The following is a 22,176-nucleotide window of genomic DNA, read 5'->3' as shown; positions in this document are numbered from 1 at the left end:
GACAATGACGATAAATTAAAAATGATACGATTATCGGATTAACTTAAATTTTTTATAGATGATATGTATAAAGAATTTTACAAAATAAACAATTCAAATTATTGAAATAAGATTCATATTAGATCTCATGAGTTTGAACAACATTCTCTATTCTAGATGTTGGACATGCTGATAAAAAACAAAAAAACAAAAAAATCTAGATATTGGGCAGGAGGAAAACCAATCCATAATAAAATGCTAAGTTGTAAAGAGTTCTATTGCTGGGTGATGGATGGTATTCTCATGACCAAAAAGTTTGCCAAGAAAGCTAGATACTTCTGATTAAAAAATAATTAAAAAGATAAAAACATTTTTTCTTATGTTTCATAGTGACATCCATTAAACAATGACTATCATCATTGTTATGATCGTTCTTCACCTCTCCATTGTTCAACTATTACATATACATTTTTTGTCCAAGAGATAAATTATAAAATGTAATAAGAATTGCATTAAGGAAACATGTACGTTATACTTACTAGCAATTTTTACGAATTTTATTTACAAACTAACGCGACATCAAAACAGCATTTGGCACGTCTTCTCATTGTCACATTAATTTGTATAAAAATTATGAATCGTACAACAAGCTGATCACATTACACAACCATAATACAACCCCATTCATCTCTAGAAGAGTTTAAATCAATAATGCTATCAATCGTACACCATTATCACTATCATGTATGTTCAGGGATGGAATTTAGAGAAAGTATGAAAGGTCATAATTTTTCTGTTTCTATTAAAAAAAAAATTTATTTGTCATAGTATTTTAAAAAATATATATCTCATTTCATATATAAAATAGTCTCCCAATATAAAAATATAGAGCCGTGCTATGTCCCCCGAAATTCCCCCCCCCCCCAATCCCCCGAATTTTCAAACCAAGGCAAAAAAAAAAAAAAAAAAAAAAAAGGTTCCCCAAAACGACGTCGTTTTGGGGATTGGGGGGGCTTTTTTAGGGCTCCAAATCATTTTCCAAAAATATATATATATATATATATATCTCATTATTTTCTCATCTTGCCGTCTCTTTTTATTTTTTACCAAAAAAATATATATCTCATTCTTTTTTGAAAATTTTATTGATAAATCTCATTTAGAAATCTTCTAATCTAAGAAGTCCACAAAGAAATTTTTTAACCCACTTAGTCTCATGTATGTATATTTTTATTCTATAAAGTCATTTTTCTTGATTTACACTATTTTCTTAGACTCTTATACCCTTATATTTAATGTTGATATTTAATATTGATATTTAATATCTCTAAATCCAAAACCAAAAAAGCTCCGTTTTCATCAAATTTTAATGTTGATATTTAATGTCCCTAAACCTAAACGAAAAAAGCTCAATTTTCATCAAACTTATTAAAAAATTTGACAATCTTATAAAATGGATACCTTTCCAAAAAGTTCTTTAATGGCTTCAACGCCCTGCAAATTCTCTCTCATCCGATGTGAACGTTCACATCTTTTTGAAAAATTCTCTCTCATCTAATATAGTGATGTGAACGTCCACAACATGAGAACATTCTTATTTTTAAGAAGTGATAATATGTTGTTTTCTCCATTTTTGTGATTGAGATTGTAATTGCTATTGGTGATGACAATCAACATTAAATATCAACATCATGTAATTGACAACACATCATGTAGTTGCCTCTTTTTTATTATTCAAGTCATGTTCACTACAACATGTTGGGTCTTGAATGACGAAATTTTTTTGTCTCCAAAGAGCTAATTTCGTCACTATAGATATTTGTGAGGAAATATTTTTGTCACTGGTTTCGTCATTTATGTTTGTCACTAAAAACCACCGTGACGAAAAATAATTTCGTCACCAATAAAATTACTTCAGTGACGCAATTTTTTGTCACCAATAAAACAACATTTTGTCGCCAAAAATTTTCATTTTCGTCACCAAATAGTTATTCAGTACCATACTTATGACTTTAGTTGACGAATAAATTTGTCACGTATGTTGATCATTGATGAGGAAATAATTTCGTCACAATAAAATGTAAAGGTGAGGAAATTTTTCGTCTTCAAAAGTCATAATTTTTTGTCACCAATAAAAGAACATTTTGTCGCCAAAAATTCTCATTTACGTCACCAAATAGTTGTTCAGTACCATATTTATAACTTTAGTTGACGAATAAATTTGTCACGCATGTTGATCATTGATGAGGAAATAATTTCGTCACAACAAGATGTAAAGGTGACGAAATTTTTCGTCTTCATTTCGTCACAAATATATATATATATATATATACGTGACGAAATTTTTAGTCACCAAACAACAAAATAAATAAAAACTTTCATATATAAACTACAGTAAATTTTGTCACAAAAAAAGTTTATTAGTGACGAATAATCACTTTGTCATAATAACAAGTACAATGGCGAAAAAATTCGTCACTAAACTTGTTCCATATTTTATATTCAATTTAAATTATTATTTCACAAATATCTCTGCTCATATCTCAATAGCCTTTTAATTGTACTAAGAAATCCACTAGCTATTATACATTACTCCACAAAAAAATTCACTAAACGATTTGTATTATAAATCAAAATATATCAATCAAACAACTTTAATAATAATTCATTAAGTATTACAAAAAAACCATCAAAGCAAATCCCAAAATGAACTAACGTTTAGTCCACAAAAAAAAAAAAAAAATCAACACTCAATCTTGATTTGCAACTACAACTAAGCATCGGTTTAGGAAAAAAAATTCAACAGTTGATCTTCATTTGCAAGTATGCTTCCGAACGTCATCAAAATCAATCTGCAAAGAAAATAAACAAGGCAAACATTAATATATTATCAATTACATCTAAACTCATATATGAATAATTTTATTTTATAAACCAATTTAGTAGAAACGCATATAACAATTCGAAACTTCAAAGAGTTGAGGTGATCCTTGATGATAAAGCAACACGGATAACATAAGATGACAAAAGATCGCAAGAATACCGTATATCACTATCACTAATGGCAGAATATATATAATAGCTCCAAAATATAACGTAGCATTGAGGTACATTTGATTCACGACAATGGACCGATGACTTCTTCAATGAGGTAAATTTGATTGGTGGAATTCAACACAAGAACCTTGTAAGACAACACAAGAACCTTGTAAGACTTTTGGGTTGTACCATTGAAGCCCCTCAATGCCTTCTTATTTATGACAATTTGCATCCATGTATAAAGTAAAACAAACCCCTCAGTCCTAGTCATTACAACAAAGTTGACAATGATGGATGCATTTCAACTAAAACTTATATGAAATATAAAAAACAAACCTCATGTTTGCAGTGTATGCATTTTCAACAAAAAGTTGGGATTAGAGAACCCCAAAGAAAGGATTACTACTTGTGTTGTTGGACATGGGTATTACTTGCAGGAATAGACGCGGAGGAAGGAGATGGAGAGGTATGAAAATCTAAGTTCTTGAATTCTTTGACCATATTTTGCATCTCTCCAAGAAATTTTTGGCCTGAAAAATACAAACACAAACTACTTTAGAAATCGCTAGAAGCATATGAATAAACTAACTATTTGTAGAGATTATTCTAGTCTTATAAAAGGTAAAGTCGGACATTTTCTCATCACACTGACTTTTCATCTCCTGCATCAATAGAAAAGGAATAACCATTTTGATTGTTACTAGTATAAATGTTTGGATTACCATATAGATATGACACATGCATAGAATCAACAAATGTAAAATGAAAATCTTCAGTGCATGGCCAGATATTTTAAAGTCATAAAACCAAAATAAAAGCCAACTATTATTTAAATATAAAAAGAAAAAAGAAAAATATATCACATGGCATTAGAAACGATATAAGCCCAAGCAATGCTTGTGTGTAAGTCTGAGCCTTAAGGAATGCTTACAGAGGTGTGAAGTGATTCGATCATCTGCCCATGTTCTTCAGCTCTCGCTAGTAAAGTGATCTTGACAAGAGAAAAAGAAGGGGAGGGGATCTTAGGTAAAAATATGAACCCTGTTGTGATGATATCAATATGTTTCAAATCTCGAAGGAGTAAACAAGGCATAACTTTTCTTTTCTTTTTCTTTTTTTTTTTATTAGTACAACTAAACATGCATAACTATTATTGAGATAAGATAGCAGAAATGTCGACAGCGCATTTTTATCCTTTTTGCAGGCAATTTGCGCGTGTGACGAGGAATAAATCTACACATTAGAGAGACGATCATACTTTTCAACAAGATGCGAATCCTCTCAATTAAAGAGACAAGACAAACTCCCTGTATCACCATTTTTTAGTTTCTCCATCACATGCATAGACAATAAACCAGCAGCAACCTGCAAAAAAAAAAAATAATAATAATGATAATAACAAAATTTATTATTAGAAAAACTTGTTAGTAGTTAATCTAAATTCATTTAACTTAAAACTTTAGACAATAGTGAAAAAATAAAACTTGTGTGATCATAGGATAGGTGATTTTTATAGTTCAATACATCATAACTACAAAAGAATACTGTCCTTGGCATAGAAGTATCTAGAAAAGCAGTTTGCTATAAAGAAATAACACCTGAAGCTCTAATCCGTTTAATCCATAAGATACCTATAACCATCCAATCTTCTGCTCTGCTTTTCCCTTTTTCCTTTTTTATTTTTTATTTTTCTTTTTCAAGCATGCATCACAGAAAGGGAAAGAAAAAGAAAAATGCAAAGGAAAGAAAGATCAGTTTTTAACTACAAAAACCACATCTTCCATTTTTAGCTTTTATTCTAATTCCCCAACTTCAAGTAAAAGAAAGAAAGTCCTTTAGCAAAGATAGCTTAAAAAATTTTATCTTGGAAAATGGAAAAGATCGAATATTCAACTATCTGAGCATGTATGAAAGTTTTGGCTCAAATAGAAGATAGTAACTAACAGAAGTAGAAATGAAACTAAAAGAATAAATGCAGAATTGAGCAAAGTCCACTAAAAGCAGATATATGACAAGCAATTGTGACTCGGGAAAACTTTTCTTCTGCAAAAATGTAGTTATCACATAAGCCCAAAAGCATGTGTCGAATTGCACTAGCCTAGTATGAGCTTCTTGTTTCCCTGTACAATATCGTTTCCTGCTGCATTCACAAGGGAGAAGTTCAATTCCTTTCCAATCTGAATAACTTGGTTGCAATTCTCAACTTTTCTAAAAGGCATCTTGATGGGAGGTTTCGTTGCTTGCTTCCAGTTATTGATCTTGGGTAAACTTTGTCAAGAACTTCCAATATAACCCATCTGCATGTAAAAGGGATAAAAATCAAACAAAATTATCAGGCACTCAAAAATAGGGCATGGAAATTGTAACCTCACCCTGTTCTGACATCCTCACACAGATTATTGACAAATGAATCGATTCCAACACAGTTGATCCACAGTCAGAAGCATCTCTCTTCCCTAGAAGTTTGAGCATCATCCGTCATCATCTCAGCAAAAGACATATTTTTGGTGTCCATGGCTAAGCCATTCCTGTATTAAGAAATTCACAAACTAATTACAAAGAAATCCATGGTGATACTTCATGGAAAAAGCCAAAATATGCACAAGCAATTAGTTTGACCTCTGCTGGAATATTTGAGCAACAAATGCCAGATTTAGATTTGTCGATCCCACAACAATGTCCTTTGAAGTGACATATCTTTTGCAATCCATTCTCTCTCCATGCTCAAGAATCAAATTTGCTCTTTCAGTAGGATCCTTAGTATCCAATGTGCTAGCATTACCATGTTCTGGTGCAAGAGCATTAAGCAAGTGAGCATAGGCTTCACCAGTGCACAAAGCCTACAAGGTCATTTCAGTGAAAAAAAAAAAAAGGTGACTACTAATTCTAAAAAAGAAGAAGTTATAAGATTATAATATTCCGAAGGTATGTTTTGGCTCATTAATTGATGATTGATTAGCTGTGAAAGTTTCTCCTTAAAAAAAAAAAAATCATGAAACAGAAAGCAAATAAAGAATACAGCACCAAAATCTAGTTTCGGTTAGTAGTTCTTCATTAAAAACTCTTTCATTCTCTATAGAAACCTCTCGCATTATGCTAAAGAATGGAGTTGCTGATATTAAATAAGCCATGGTGGTGAACTGATCATTCAAGGAAAATAGCATGGAAACAAATTATATAGGATCTCAACTATCCACCACCACCCTATATATATCTCAAAAGTGACAAAGCCACTTTTTTTTTCTTTGACTGAACATTTTTTGCCTGGCAATGGTTCAAATTAATCCAAATTGCAAAAAATAAATTTAACCATTAAATTATGCAAAAATTCATGAATCATGATGCATGAAGTAGTAAAGAACAGTCCATAATAAAAGAGCCAAAATATAAATGTTGAACATGTTTTTGGTTTGATTTTCCCCCCTTTAGAGGTGAAAGGGGTACCTCCCTAACTTTGCTCCAATACCATATGTAGGACAACAATATTCTGGGTAGTATCATCAAAAAGTACATACAAATCCATTTACCTATAATTATGTATTCTAATAAACAAACCAGTACTACTATATTTTAAACAAGAGTGCTTCGTCATAAAGAAACTAGTGAACTTTTTCTTACCTTCAGATCAGATGACAAATTTGAAACCTATTACTTGTATCCTGCTTTCTTCAATTGGAAATTCATCCATATGAGTAAAACCTTTTCTAGGGGTAAACCCATGAGTTTCTCAACATCCTGCAAATTTCATTTATGCATTTGGTATAATAACAAAATGTAAAACATAACACTCTATTTTTCATTAAAGTAACAATGAAAGGTAATAAACAATCAACATCTTGTGACCTTGCTATCATCCACCAATTCCAGAAGTTGAGGAGTTTTCTTTAGATTGAGATCCGCTAACAGTTGAATGTGATGTTTCCACCAAATGAAAATACAAAAAGATTGAGAACTTTGGTGATTAAGATCTAAATATCTCCAGAACATATCCATTGAACAAAGTAAAGATACCTTAATCATTTGAGAAATCAACCCCATTACTAGATGTGACTACAATAAACAAACAAACAAACAAACAAAATGAAGAGACTACAACAATTTTCATATCAGCAACAAAAAATATTCAAGAACATTTCCTTTTTTCAAAATTTTGTTACAATTCGTACCTAAATGTTTGTTCTAAACTTCAGTTTGAACTCTCTTTGTTAGGAAATTTTGCTTTGTTGGGGAATTTTGCTAACTTACTGATATACATTTCGATATCATACTGATATTCAGCATTCATGGGTATAGTTTCAAAGTGATCAATTCCTAGCCATGTTGGGTTCTGATGCCAGTGACAAGTCAAGGGATCAAATATGCAATGGTTTGATTCGTTTACAAAAAAAAAAAAAAAAAAATCCTAAATGTAGATCAAAAATCATAACCCATTTACTCGTTTCCCATAAATCAAACCCATACTACATCAAAACACAAAAACAAACAAATCCTAGAGCTAGAGTCAAATAGGGAAATAGAGAAAAAGAGAGAGACGAAGAGAGACAGAGAGACAGAGAGAGAAACAGAAAAACCTAATTCAAAATTAATGGGCCTGAGACGATGTACCAATTGTGGCGATGAGATGATAAGCGACGGTGGCCGATGGTTAGTCGATGAGAGGAGACCGATGGGTAGTCGACGAGAGTGAGAGCAAGAGACTAGCGTTGATTGATATTTCCTCTGTGTATGTATCATTCGATACATACAGAGAAATTAAAAAAATAAAAAAATTAATAAAATTAAACATAAAATAAAATTAGGCAGTAAATATTCTCCTCAAAAACTTTTGATCATAAGAAGTTGTAATTAAAAAAATTATATATAATCACACTTATTTAGAAGGTGAGATTAAAAATATATATATAATCACACTTAAATGAAAAGTGATATAAAAAATAAATATTATTACACTCGACCAAATTAAGTGTGATTAAAATATCAATCTAATTTTTTTTATCACACTTCCAATAAAAGTGAGATATTTCATTTGTCAAAGTGTGATCTTTAACTGTTTTTGTAGTAGTGACTCAACCCTTGTGTTTTTTTTTAGAGGGAGAGACAGATAGAGATACAGATTGATACAAAGACTGATCCCAAAAAAAAAAAAAGGAGGGAAAAATAAACTGATCAAAAAAAAAAGGGAGGGAAAAATAATTTAGGAGAACTGATCCCAAAAAAAAAAAGGAGGAAAAAATAATAGACTATTTTTTTTCATTATTGCTTAATATGTCAAAATTCTTCTTTCAAAATTAGTGACAAAATAATTTTCTCACTAAAAGGCCTAAAAATATTAAAAAATATTAGTGACGAAAATATATTTCTCACCAAATGGTCTTAAAATATTTAAAATCAATTTTTTCAAAAAAAAAGATTATTGGTGACGCAAATATATTCCTCATTAATAATTTTTTAATTGTTGAAAAAAAAAATTCTCACCAAAAGTTTCTAAATTTTGGCACTATCAAAAAAAATTAGTGGGAACAATTTAGGTGACGAAACTTATTTTTTTTCTCACCTAAAAGTAAGTATTTATTGATGGAAATAAATTTCATCACCTATTATTTTTATATTTTTATTATACGTGACAAAATTTATAATTCCTCATGGATTATTCTTATTTAGTGATGAAATTTGTTTTCTTCACTAATTTTCGTCACCATACCAATACAAAGAATAAGAGAAAGAGACGCCAGAAAAAGAGCAAAGAGAAATCACGTACCAAATCACCGTGCGAAGAAAATGTGGCGGTTACCGGCAAGGCTACTAGTGGCGGCGACGATCGGCAAGGCTAATAGAGGCGACGATGGCGATCGGCGTGGTGGAGGAGCAAGAGGTAAGACAAATTAATACCCTATTTTGAGAGAGAGAGAGAGAGAGAGAGAGAGAGATATAGAGATAGAAATGATAAACAGAAAAGGGGTAAGAAAAATTAATACCCTATGTTTTTTTTAATTGCCGCTCAATATATCAAAAATTTCCCACCAAAATTGGTGACAATATTATTTTCCCACCAAAAGATATCAAAAATATTAAAATGTTTTGCTGACGAAAATATATTCCTCACAAATAATTTTATAATTAGTGACAACTTTTTTTCTCACCAAAAGTCCCAAAATTTTGGCGCCACCAAAAAAAAGTAGCGGGAAAATTTTTGGTGACGAAACTTAATTTTTCCTCACTTAAAATGAAGTATTTATTGACGAAAATAAATTTTGTCACCTATCATTTTCATTTTTTTATTATATGTGACAAAATTTATAAATTCCTCACGAATTATTTTTATTTAGTGACGAATCTTGTTTTCTTCACTAGTTTTCGTCACCATAGGTTACTTTTGTTGTAGTGGTTTATATTCAAATGAAAGTTGAGGTTTGTGATTGTGTAATTTGATGCAATGCTGATGTGAATCTTAACATCACATTTGTCACAACGTCAACTGATGTAAACATTCACATGTCATGTTTATATTCAAATGAAAGTTGAAACTTGTAGTTGTATAATTTGATGTAATGCTGATGTGACCTTAACATCACGTTTATCACAATGTCATCTGATGTGAACATTCACATTTACGTCATCTAATGTGAACATTCATGTCATCACATACAGTCATATTTGAATTCAAATGAAAGTTGAGGCTTGTAGTTGTGTAATTTGATGCAATGCTGATGTAAACCTTAACATCACTTTTATCACAACGTCATATGATGTGAATATTCACATTCACAACTTCCACTGTGAACATTCACATTCACAACTTCTAATGTAAATATTCACGTTATCACGTACAGTTAAAATTTAGATGCATGGGAACTACCAAAACATAATGACAATTAATAAATAACCATATTAATTTTTTTTTTTTTTGTAATATATATATCAACATTAAATAGTGGTGTGTAGTTAATGTATTTTTTTGAGTGAAGATACGGGGAATAGGAATGGTCATGTGAACTACTAAAATATAATGACAATCAACATTAAATATCAACATCAATGGGGGCAGGAGATATTAAGGATATTTTGATCTTTTTACCTAGAATAAGACCTAATGGAATAGTAAAAAAGAATATGGATTGGATGGAATAAAACTCTAACAAAGAGGATTAATCAAAAAAGCTCCCATCTTGTAGTCTCTTTTTATTTTTCACCAAAAAAAATTATTTTTCCAACTTATATATGATACTATATATATATATATATATGTTTTTGTGTATATGGTAAAAAAAATTTATTCGTCCTTTGACTTTTTCGGTGATAAAATCACGATTCCGTCCTTGGGTACGTCAGGAGCTTTCTTGTTACTTACATTTAGACATATCTTCCATTTTAATTCTAAGAACCACTTTTAAGAAAAATATTATGAGAACAGAGGTTAAGATCTTTTTTAATTACAAGTTTGAATTGAAGATTTCAATTTTAACGCATGTGGTTAAAATACATCATCACACTTTAACAAAATGCTGCTTTGGCGACTAAAATTAACGATTAAAAAAAATTTAGTCGTCAAAAATTGTGGAATTGGCAACTAAAATTTCTTTTAGTCAGCAAAAGTATAATATTTAGCTTCTAAATTTTTTTAGTCGGGGTATATTTACTATTGGCGACTAAAAAAATATTTAGTCGCTAAAAATACCACAATTGACGACAAAAAAAAAACTTAGTCGCTGTATATTGACTTTTGACTACTAAAATATTTAGTGGCCGAATGGGAAATAAAAAAATTATTTTTTCTCTTTGGCGACTAAAGTTTTAGTCGCCAAAAACTTACTTTCACCGACAAAAAAAAAAATAGTCACCGTATATTGACTTTTGGTTACTAAAATATTTAGTCGCCGAATGAAAAATAAAAAAATTATTTTTTCTCTTTGGCGACTACAGTTTTTGTCGCCAAAAACTTGCTTTTAGCGACAAAAAAAAAAAAGTCACCGTACATTGACTTTTGGCTACTAAATATTTATTCGCCGAATGAAAAATAAAAAAATTATTTTTTCTCTTTACCGACTAAAGTTTTAGTCGCCAAAAACTTACTTTCAGCGACAAAAAATTATTTTTGTCACTGATTAATTTTTTTATTTTTTTTTATTTTTTATCTTTCAACGACTAAAATTTAGTTGGCAGATGTGTTCAAAATTTTATTGGGAAACATTTGATATTGGCGCCTAAATTTTTGCTCAAATCTATTCATACGGTTCTCTCTCTCTTGCTCTCCCTCTGATCAGTACACCAAACCAGATGTACGCTCAGTGACGGTCACCACCTCACCGTCACACATCGCCACCGCTGCACGTCACTACCTCCACTTCTGCAAATCACAGGTTCTTGTCCCTTTCTCTCTGTCGCTCTCGGTCCTCTCCCTCTGTGTCGATCTGGATCTCTCTCTCTCTATACAATCCATACCTTGCAATTTCTGTGGTGAGTAATTTTTGTTTTGCCCTATTCAATTTGTCTTTCATTTTCAATTTTGGATATGATTTGAGCTAGTTTTTCTGGGTTGTTTTTTAAATTATAATTATTTTTAATCATCGGAGTCTTAGGTGTTTGTTAAGTTCGCATCGATGTTGGACGATGAAAGAGAAGAGAAGGAGTTGGATCTCCCCTCTCCTGAAGTTGTCACCAAATACAAGAGCGCTGCTGAGATCATTAACAGTTATTCTCTCTCTCTCTCTATATATATATATATATATATTTATGTATTTATGTGTGTGTATGTATCTATGATTCTGTGTTTCTATATACGTAGCTTAAAAGTAACGCCTTTTGTTCGAGGACGGAAGAGGAAAAAAAATTGGGAATTAAAATGTGGTTTTTGGTGGGTGTTCATTAAATGTTGTGTTTGATTATGCATGTATGCATTGTTTTTTGATGACCCATTTCTACAAATTTATGGAACAAATTGAAAATATGCAGGGGCTTTGCAATTAGTACTGTCAGAATGCAAACCAAAGGCTAAGATTGTTGATATTTGTGAGAAAGGCGATTCATTTGTCAAAGAGTTAGTTATCTCTCTCTCTCTCTCTCTCTCTCTCTCTCTCTCTCTCTCTCTATATATATATATATATATATGTATATATATGATAGTGTATATACATGGGTTTGAGTTTACATTTTAAATTTTAGGGTTCTTTTGATTCTAAATAGTTACAAATATGTGTAATATGCAGTCAATCTGGGAATATGTACAAGAATGTCAAGAAGAAGATTGAAAGAGGGGTTGCATTCCCCACTTGTGTTTCTGTGAACAACACTCTTTGTCATTTCTCTCCACTTGCCAGCGATGAGGCAATGTTGGAAGAAGGTGATATGGTGAAGATGTAAGTTGTATTTGCGCACCATTTATCTATATACCATGAGAGGAGCTAATGTTACTGTTTGTGAATAATGATGTACTTTTATGTTTGGATGCAATGACATGGGGTGTCACATAGATGGTTTCATTGCTGTTATAGCACACACCCATGTCCTTCAGGGAGGACCAGTGACTGGTAGCCAAGCTGATGTTATTGTCGCAGCAAATACTGCAGCAGAGGTTGCCTTAAGGCTTGTAAGGCCGGGAAAAAAGGTAAAAATATATTAGGCTTGCATTTTAATTTTGTCTTAACCTAATATGAATCATATGATACCATTTTGAGTTATAATTGTTGAATGCTTAGACTGAGTAATGGCTTCTGTTTTTTTTTCTTTTTGTATCATAGACATTTGCCTTAATTTTTTTGGCCAACAATATCTACAACCTTGCAATAAAAAAAAATAGATGACTGATTGTTTTGTGGATGGTTTGGAAAAAAATATATGAAAGCTTTTTATTGTTTGTGTGGTTGTGCCTTGGTGTGACTTGTTATGCCAGCTCATAAATCCTTCTAGCTTCCGCTAAATGAGGAATATTCTGAATAAGCTATGGATTAACATCCAGATGAAGCTTTTGTCATGGTTACTCTGATAGGGGATATTGCTTTTATGCAAGTTAAATAAATTCTTTAATGTCTTATTTTAATTTCTAAAAACATGTTGAATCTTTTTTTTTTTTTCCTTTGTAGAGCCACATGATCTGTATTGGGTGTACTTAGCATTCTCCTCGTATGTTGTCACAAGACACAAATTTTATAGAATATTTTGAGATCAGATAAACTATCTATAGAATAGTAATATAATTGCGTACACAATCTATGAAGAAGGCAACTTTGCCGAGGTAATCAATCCGTTGTTGATTCCCTCTTTTACCTGTTGCCTATATTGTACTATGCCATACTTGGGATGTTGTGGGTTGATTTATTCCCGATGCTTACAATTCCTGGAGGCAAAATCTTTTTAATCAACAAAAAAAACTTATGTAGAGTTGTTCTAGACCTTCAGGATTTAGCCTGGTCACTTTAGTGGGTATGGCAATTACTCTTCTTTTTCACCAAGTTGCCTTATTTGGTTATATTGGGTCACATACTAACTGTATTGGATATGCTTTTGAATTTTACAAATGATGAAATTGAATTGTATACTTCACCTGAGTTATGATTTATATTCATAAAGAAGATAGCCAAAGGCTATTGGTTTATCTCTGTATCGCTGAATCTCTTTCTTTATGGCAGAATAAAGATGTAACAGAAGCAATTCAGAAGGTTGCTGCTGCCTATGACTGCAAAATCATTGAAGGTGTCCTTAGTCACCAGCTGAAGCAGTTTGTGATTGATGGAAACAAGGTTGTATTGAGTGTCTCAAGTCCTGAGACTAGAGTTGACGATGCAGAGTTTGAGGAGAATGAAGTTTATGCAATTGATATAGTCACAAGCACAGGTGAAGGCAAGGTAATTATGCTTTCCATGTAGACCTACCTCGATATTATCTGTTCTTGTTTTATTTCTGCTCATATTTTTGGTGTCAAATTTGCAGCCTAAGCTATTAGATGAGAAACAGATAACTATTTACAAAAGAGCTGCTGACAAGAACTATCATTTGAAGATGAAAACGTCAAGGTTCATATTCAGTGAGATAAGCCAGAAATTTCCTATCATGCCATTTACAGCAAGGTTTGTTACATTTTCACTTGTTTGGCCATTGGTCCTTTCTCCGCTGGCCTAATTGTATTGGCAAAATATATAAAATGACAGGGCTTTGGAAGAAAAGCGTGCTCAGTTGGGATTGGTAGAATGTGTCAATCATGATCTGTTGCAACCATATCCTGTTCTTCATGGGAAGCCTGGTAAGAAATTCTAAATCCTACAAGGATTCAAACATTGCTATATGTCAGTTGGCTTAACCAACAACTTGTCAACCTAGAAGTAAACATAAGCTAAGAGATGGGACAATGGTGGGGGTGTAGACACTCCATTTTTGACCGTCCTCAAGACTTGGACGTCATCGTTTGAACACTCGGTGATCATCCTTGTTCGTGTTTGCCTTGAGTTCCCGGAGGTCTCAGCTACGCGCCCTGCCTCAAGATCTCTCGACTCGACTGTTTTGTGTCTGGTTTTGCACCAAACACTTGTTGTTTTGCTTCTGAGGGTGGGAAGTAGCTTGTAGGCCATCCACACACCTCACCGGCCATGGCTTGAGGCCACCGGCCTTGTTTCCTTGCCACCGGCCATTGGTGATGGCCGGTCGGCACTATTGATGGCCGGTCAGCATTGTGTTTGGTCGGCCGGCCACTGTTTTTGATCAATCGGCCACTTTTCCTGGCCGAGACCTTTTCTTGAGGGAGCTTGACCCTTTTGATCCTTTTTTTTTAGCCTCTCGAGGAAGCTTGAACCTTTTTAGCTTCTCCAAGAAGCTTGACCCCTTTTTTTTAGCTTCTCCAAGAAGCTTGACCCTTTTTAGCTTCTCCAAGAAGCTTGACCCTTTTTTTTAGCTTCTCCAAGAAGCTTGACTTTTTTTTTAGCTTCTCCAAGAAGCTTGACCCTTTTTAGCTTCTCCAAGAAGCTTGATCCTTTTTTTTAGCTTCTTGAAGAAGATTGAACCTTTTGACCCCTTTGCCTAGCTTCTCTAAGAAGCTTGGCCCTTTTGATCCAAGAAGCTTGGCCTTTTTGCTCAAAGCTTCTAAGAGAAGCTTTGCCCCCTTGGTTTCTCTATAAAAAGAGGGCCTCTCCTCCCCTTTAGAGGGTTAGAAAAATCAGATATATATGATATATACATCACTCCCTCTCTATATCTCCCTCTCTCTCTCTACATTTGTGTGGGTTAGAGGGTCCAAAAGGGTCTTGTTCTTGGCCTATTGCACACCGCTTCATAGCCACACATTTCCATCATCACTTGGAGGTTCTTGGAGCTTGTTTTCAGAGGTTGAGGGTTGCATTTTTGGGTCTAAAGGCTGCTGGTTCTTGCTGGTCTTCAAAGGTAACCCATTCCCTCTTTATTCTCCGTTTTTGCACACCCTTTTAGCCTGTCTTGCTTGCGGATTTGGGCCTCGTGTATAACATAAAAAATTTCTGTTTTTTTGTGTTTAAGATACTTCATTAAGGTCACTTTTGTGTTTGGGGTCGTTTACCCCCTCTTAGGCCTTGTTTGGCCCCATTTTGTGCTATTTTTGGTGAGCTTCGGGACCACCTTGTTTGGGCCTCCTCACCACTGAAATCTTGAGGGATTTCAGTGGTGAGGATGGTGGTTTAAGGTCCTAAGAAGGAGAGGGTCATCCCCTCTCCTTGTTGTCTTCAAAAAGTGTCATTTTAGCCTCATATGTGAGCACCATTTTTAAGTTCATGTTGGCCATGTCTTAAGTGTTATTTGTGCTTATTTTGCCATGATATAGCACTGTTTTTACTTGGTTTAGACACACCATGCTTTCCTTGCATACTTGTCTTGTAATGCCATGAATTGCCTTAACATGTGCCTAGCATTTAGACCACCATGCTTGCATGTTTTGGCTCAGCTTTGTGAAGTTTTTAGTCATGTTTTAACATGTTTAAGTTCTGTTTGGTATCGTTTTGGTCATGCTTGCCATGCTTTGTATAGCCTCTTTGTATTCTAGCTTGTTAGCCTTGGGTATGTGGGTCACTAGCATGCTTTACTTGGCTTGTTCTCATGATTTGGCATCATTGGAGACCATATTTCAGTCCATGTTCCATGCTTGCATACTTGCATTTTCCATACCTTTCATGCTTTGGAGAGTTGATGGCTTATGCTCCATGTTTAGGCCTTTGTGCATGCATGCTTGTGTGTGTGTTTTCATGCCTTTGTTGCATCATTTTGGCCGATGATTTTGGCATGCTTGCGAGCTATCCATGTTAGTTTAAGTCCATCATCGCATTTTGTTATATGCCATGTATGCTTATATGTTTAGGTTGTGTACCTATTGCATATTAGATGCATTGCATAATCATCTTGCATTAGCCTTGCTTGCATGCTTAGGTTGCATTACATTGTGCATGCATCCCTTGCCTCTTGATCAAGCATGATAGAGGTCGGGGCCTTTGATGTGTTTTGTGTGTGCATTCCATTTGATATCGAAGTTGCTAACTTGGCCTCTTAGGCCATCATGCATCAAAATGCATAATTGATGGCCCGAGGGTCGAGGGTCATGCTCCCTTGAGTCCATTACATGATAGGGAGTGTGTCCATGCATACATTTGCCTGAAATTTCTATGCTATACACTGCTTGCCCCCCTGCTACTGTCAATTGCAGGTTCTGCAGGAAGCTTTGGCCGATCGGCTAAATACAGTGCCGACCGGCCAGTAATCTGAGGCCGACAGGTTAAAAGGCGGCCGATGATCATCCCCTTCGGCCGGTGGAATTCTGTCCTAGCCGGTGGTATTCCCTAACATCCAGGGAGCATACTCTTGAACTTTAGCAGTCCCCAGAGGAGTAGGGCAGTGTTAATAGAGGCAACAGTGCTATGGCAGCGAGTTTCCGAGCGAGATGGGTCAAGAAAGCATCATTCACGCATCCCGAGGCGGGGCTATGGCCACCTTCTTTTGTTATTAATTTGTTAATTAATTAGAGGGTCTGTAATAATTAATTAGCTAGGATAGTTGATTCATTATTCGGACTGTATTATTCTTTTGAACCCTCTCAGCGAGGGCAATTGTGTAATAAATGTGCGTGAGTGTGTGTATGTCTCCCAACCCCACGTCTTTCTTTCCTTTTATTTACTAGCTTTTGATGGTTAGCCTAGGGCATGTTTCAATTAGCATACAGTATGATAGCATGCGTGCATCATTCATTAGTCTTGCATGCACCAGGCTCGGTACATCATACTAACTGCATAAGTATTTCAAATCTAACTTGAATACATGCTACTTGTGCATTTTCACATATCATCTATAGACTAGCCGAGCCTACTCTAGTGACATTCTGTATGCGTTACATTAGCCACTTAACATGGACTTGGATCATGCATTGATTGCTAACATGTTTTTGTTTTGGCTCGGAGTACTAGGTAAGTATTTATGCTTTAGCATACCGCATGCGTGTGAGTGTTGCCATAATAGCATGATTACCATGAGGCTAGATGCTTATGTGATATAAACTGCTTGAATTCCTGTGGGTGAAGGTTAGATTGTTTGAGTTGGAACAACTCGTTAAAATCCGTGCTTTAGCCTACTTGCGAGTAGCAAATTTCAAACTGTTTTTCAACAAACGGGTATGCAATGCTTCATTCCAATTCAGGCGATTTGGTCTATACTTGTTTGCTGTGCGCATAACATAGTAATTCTAAGCTAATAATCGGAATAGGAACTCATAATGCTTTCAAAACAAGATATCACGGTTAGTAGAGGCCGATCTTCGGATCGGGCGAGAGGAGGTGCTCATAGCTGACCTTCCCCAATTGTACCCAAGCTCCCGAGCCGAGGCAACTTTGGTGATGACGGACACGTGGCCTTTGGCACCGAGTCAGGGTTTCCTAAATTTCCCAAAATAAAATATTTAGGTGGCGACTCTGTATCTGGCAAAGCAGTCCATGTTTGGCACTTCTTTTCAAAAATCTTTTTCTCAAAACGATTTGCCGGATTTGAACTCTTTGGTTCAGATTAAGAACCGTGACAATTTGAGAGTCTGAACTGTAGTGAGCCCAAAATGAACAAAACGAGACTAGTCCTCTCGGGGGCGTTCGGGCGCGTCTACAGGGGGCTGTGCATTGCATTTGTAATTTTCAATCATTGGTAGAGTTGTATAAAAATGTATAAGTGAGTGTATAAAATTAAAATTATATAATGATTTAACAAGAAGAAAAAAATTAAATACACAAGATTCTAGTTGGATAGCATAGAGAAACAACTTGTCCTTAACCACTCATACACAATAATTAAATTTTAGTAGTGAGTAGAAAAATTGAGAGGGTTAAAGGAATACAGTAGAGTACCAAAACAACAATATGAATTTATTATCCATGCAAGCCTTAATTAGAAGAAAAGAGAGGGAAAAAAAAATAGAAGCATGAAATAAAAAAGGTATTGTTATTCTAGTTTTGTATTTTGTTTAGGGTACAATAAAAGGTCATAGTGAATTATAGTCTTAAAGAGTCCAATATACAAGAGGCATGAGCAGTATGATAGTTCTAATTTCAGCTTAACTCATGCTATGTTCTCTGTTCATGTAATCATGTTAATGGAATTCTGACTACTATTTGAAATTACTAACCTATTTACCCAAAAATGGAAGGATATTGAGATGGTTATTTGACCCATTGCTGGACAGCAGAACAAGAGGGGACTAGAGAGAAATGAAGTACATGTCCAGCGTAAAAAGGGCTCTGACCAGTCTTACTTTTAGCTGTTGCTGCAATAGCAAATAGTTCATAGGGTACTTATTTGGGAGTTAGCGCCAAAAACACCTTTAACTTAACCGAAAAAAGGTGTTAAGGAGACGAAAATGCAAAACAGCCCCTGAACCACCGTACAGATGTCACAACCATCTTTCTCATGACAAATAGGACTTGTGACAGTAGATGGAATGTAATTAGCACATGTACGTTTGGAGTTCGAGCCGAAAACGCTTTAAACTTAACCTAAAAAGGGCATTAAGGGGGCAAAAATTCTAAACAACCCCGAACCACCGTGTGACTCTCATGGATAGCTTCTCCATGACAAATAGGACTTGTGACAACGAACGGAACATAATTCGGACCCATAGGTAGAGAGTTAGAGGCGAATATGCCCTAAACTTAGTCGAAAAGGGGCGTTTTGGAGGCAAAAATTCAAAAAAGCCCCCTCACGACCGTGTGGCTCGCACGGATAGCTTCGCCATGACAAATAGGACTTGTGAGATCTGACGGAACGTAATTCGGACCCGTAGGGGGATTGGTTAGCAGGCCTGCGGTAAAGTATTTACGCTGGTGATTTTGCTTTAGGTTTGTGCTGACATTACTTGTTTTTGCTATACAATCTTTTGCACCATTTCCTAATTACATGTTTCTATACCCATTTAGGCTTTAGTTATTTTAAACTTTGTGTCAATCACTTCTACACCTATATAAGCTCATATTAAACAATCTGAATTTTTTTATATGATTGGGATTGTTTGTCTTATTTTTGGTTGAATTTGGATTGAAGGCTTACCGAGCATGATAGCAATAGGGACTTCAACATGCAATGGTTTCATGACAAAAGGAAATCTGCCCGAAAGGTTGAAGACTTTGGAGTGAATCTTGTTTTATCCTCTAATGATGATAAAAAAAGCCTTGAGAAGTAAGTTGATGATGCCACTTATGATTATAAAGATGCCTTCCAAAAATGATATTGATTCTTCCTTTTAGTCTTTTTGTTTGTGATTCTAGCCTTCTTGATGTAAAAGAAGTTGTGGGTTATTATGTTCTGTAGTCATTGGGAAGTCAGCTTTTATGTCACATATATATGATGCTAAATCTTTTAAAATGTTGTGGAATTTTTTGGAGGTTGGAAAATGACTGCACTGGTGAAGAATTCATATGCTTCATTTTATGTCATTTCCCCTTTTCCTGAACTCTGATCTCCCCATGTTGCTTATTGTTTGATTTCTTTGGAGAACATGCATATGCTTCATTTTATCTCACTGCTTTGAAGTTCAAAAATGCCAGCTTCTCTCTTATAGTTTTCAGTTGGATTGTTGCCACATGTTGAATAAGCTTGCTATACTCTTATTTTTTAGCTTCTTTTATTTGTGGTTTGCTCAATATCATTCCAGGCATGTACAAGCAAGAGTTCATTTTCTGTGCGCAAGTGAAGGAGAGGTTGCGTAGTTCAAATGATTACCAGGCATTCTTGAAGTGTCTTCATATTTACAGCACAGAGATAATCACAAAAAAATATTTACAAAGTTTGGTATGTGAGATCCTTGCTATCTATCCTGGTGGCAATTTTATTCTTTTGCATCTATAGAACTACTAACTGTTCCATTTACAAACAAGAACTTGGGTTAACAACCCTTATTGAATTTGCACTATTGGTTTCATATGGTGTTTAGTTGCAAATTTTTAGGTCGATGTTTTCAGTGTTTTCACTAGGAATGCAGTGTTGTTATCATGGCTTTTCAGCACTTAATGTTAGACTCATTTTTTAAACATAATGATATGACACTTTATTAAAATATCTAAATTAATTTTCTCTTATTTATTCTCAAATCATCAATCAATCATCTTACTTACACATCACTGGACATAAAAAGTAGATTTGTATATCATTTTTCTTAGACATTCTTGAAACATCAAATGTGTTTTAGTAAAAATTTTAGTGAATGTAGTATTGTTCTCATATTTTTGTCATGTAAATGCCAATTCTTGATTAACCTCTCAACCAACACTACTATAAATTAAGGTTTTAGAGGAGGGAAAAATGAAAAATAGCCACCGAACCACTGCATGGACGTCACAACCAGTTTCCTTACGTCAAATAGGACTTGTGATAACCGACGGAATGTCATTAGCACTTGTAGGTTGAGAGTTAGAGCTGAAAACGGCTTAAACTTAACCGAAAAAAAATGTTAATGGGGCAAAAATACAAAACAACCCTTGAATCACCGAACGGACGTCACAACCAATTTTATCACTTCAAATAGGGCCTGTGACAATAGAAGAAATGTCATTAGTACGTGTAGATTGGGAGTTAGAGTTGGAAATAGCTGAAACTTAACTGAAAAAGGGCGTTAAGGGGGTGAAAATGCAAAACACCCCTGAACCACTATACGAACGTCACAACCAATTTCCTCATGTCAAATAGGACTTGTGACAAGAGACGGAATGTCATTAGCACGTGTAGGTTGGGAGTTAGAGCCGAAAACGGCTTAAACTTAACCGAAAAAGGGCGTTAATGGGGGTGAAAATGCAAAACAGCCCTCGAATCACTGTACGGATGTTACAACCAGTTTTCTCACGTCAAATAGGACCTGTGACATCAGACGGAATGTTATTAGCACGTGTAGGTTGGGAGTTAGAGCCGAAAACGGCTTAAACTTAACCCAAAAAGGGCATTAAGGGGGGCGAAAATGCAAAACAGCCCCTGAACCACCGTACGAACATCACAACCAGTTTCCTCACGTGAAATAGGACCTATGACAACAGACGGAATGTCATTAGCACGTGTAGGTTGAGAGTTAGAGCCAAAAACGTCTTAAACTTAACTGAAAAAGGGCGTTAAGGGGGTGAAAATGCAAAACAGCCCTCGAATCACTGTACGGACGTCCCAACTAGTTTTCTCACATCAAATAGGACCTGTGATAGTAGATGAAATGTCATTAACACGTGTAGGTTGGGAGTTAGAATTGGAAACGGGTTGAACTTAATCGAATCGAAAAAGGGCGTTTTGGGGGGAAAACTTCAAAACAGCCCCCGAACCTCCGTCTGACTCTCACGGGCAGCTTCCCCATTACAAATAGGACTTGTGACAACTGACGGAATGTATTGGAGATGTATAGCAATGGAAAATTATGGGAAAAATATTCAGAAACCAATATGAACTCAATTTACGTCTTGTTTTAAACTTGCTAATTTTTTGAACGTACATGTTGCATACAAATAGAAGATTGTTACATTAGCTTTATGTTACTAATGAAAGATTTAGTAAAATTGTTCTGCATTTAACAATGTTCCTTATAACAAAAGACTTTAGAAAGACCGTAGAATGACTGATAATTGATTCATCATAGAAGGTTGCTTCTTACTTATTTTTATTTGTCACTTGTTGCCAAATTCATTCATGAAGTTGGACATTTTTTGGTCCAAT

The 22,176-nt window shown here is 34.6% G+C and overlaps 1 protein-coding gene, 1 long non-coding RNA gene and 1 pseudogene across 3 annotated transcripts; 1 reads left to right on the top strand and 2 right to left on the bottom strand.

Moving 5' to 3' along the window:
* Window positions 1-2,622: 2,622 nt before the first annotated feature.
* Window positions 2,623-4,408, bottom strand: LOC145791103 (uncharacterized). The gene is made up of 4 exons (XR_014330760.1): window positions 4,277-4,408; window positions 3,950-4,009; window positions 3,450-3,548; window positions 2,623-2,831 (listed from the first exon to the last, which is right to left on the bottom strand). It is a non-coding gene; the product is annotated as an uncharacterized LOC145791103 (long non-coding RNA).
* A 571-nt stretch (window positions 4,409-4,979) lies between these two features.
* On the bottom strand, window positions 4,980-6,541 carry LOC114272281 (fimbrin-5-like; annotated as a pseudogene). The gene is made up of 4 exons (XR_014331221.1): window positions 6,485-6,541; window positions 5,638-5,858; window positions 5,391-5,546; window positions 4,980-5,315 (listed from the first exon to the last, which is right to left on the bottom strand). The product of XR_014331221.1 is annotated as a fimbrin-5-like (transcript).
* Window positions 6,542-11,196: 4,655 nt separating this feature from the next.
* On the top strand, window positions 11,197-19,902 carry LOC114297917 (ERBB-3 BINDING PROTEIN 1-like). The gene is made up of 9 exons (XM_082870986.1): window positions 11,197-11,472; window positions 11,595-11,706; window positions 11,968-12,052; window positions 12,222-12,371; window positions 12,466-12,619; window positions 13,641-13,856; window positions 13,942-14,078; window positions 14,160-14,251; window positions 19,534-19,902. Exons 2-9 carry the CDS (start codon window positions 11,616-11,618, stop codon window positions 19,623-19,625), a joined length of 1,017 nt encoding a protein of 338 aa, XP_082727112.1. The 5' UTR covers window positions 11,197-11,472; window positions 11,595-11,615; the 3' UTR covers window positions 19,626-19,902.
* The last annotated feature ends 2,274 nt before the right edge of the window (window positions 19,903-22,176 follow it).

The sequence above is a fragment of the Camellia sinensis genome, chromosome 5, assembly GCF_055761805.1.
Source record: "Camellia sinensis isolate YWXY chromosome 5, ASM5576180v1, whole genome shotgun sequence".
In the NCBI taxonomy this organism is placed as follows: Eukaryota; Viridiplantae; Streptophyta; class Magnoliopsida; order Ericales; family Theaceae; genus Camellia; species Camellia sinensis.
This window is presented reverse-complemented; position numbering and strand designations above follow the sequence as displayed.

What these genes read in the sequence shown, in the direction of transcription:
- LOC114297917 (XM_082870986.1), top strand. Translation starts at nt 11,616, where the DNA reads ATGTTGGACGATGAAAGAGAAGAGAAGGAGTTGGATCTCCCCTCTCCT. An exon ending in CGCTGCTGAGATCATTAACA is followed by an intron (nt 11,707 to 11,967) that starts GTTATTCTCTCT and finishes GAAAATATGCAG; the next exon opens with GGGCTTTGCAATTAGTACTG. An exon ending in GGCGATTCATTTGTCAAAGA is followed by an intron (nt 12,053 to 12,221) that starts GTTAGTTATCTC and finishes TGTAATATGCAG; the next exon opens with TCAATCTGGGAATATGTACA.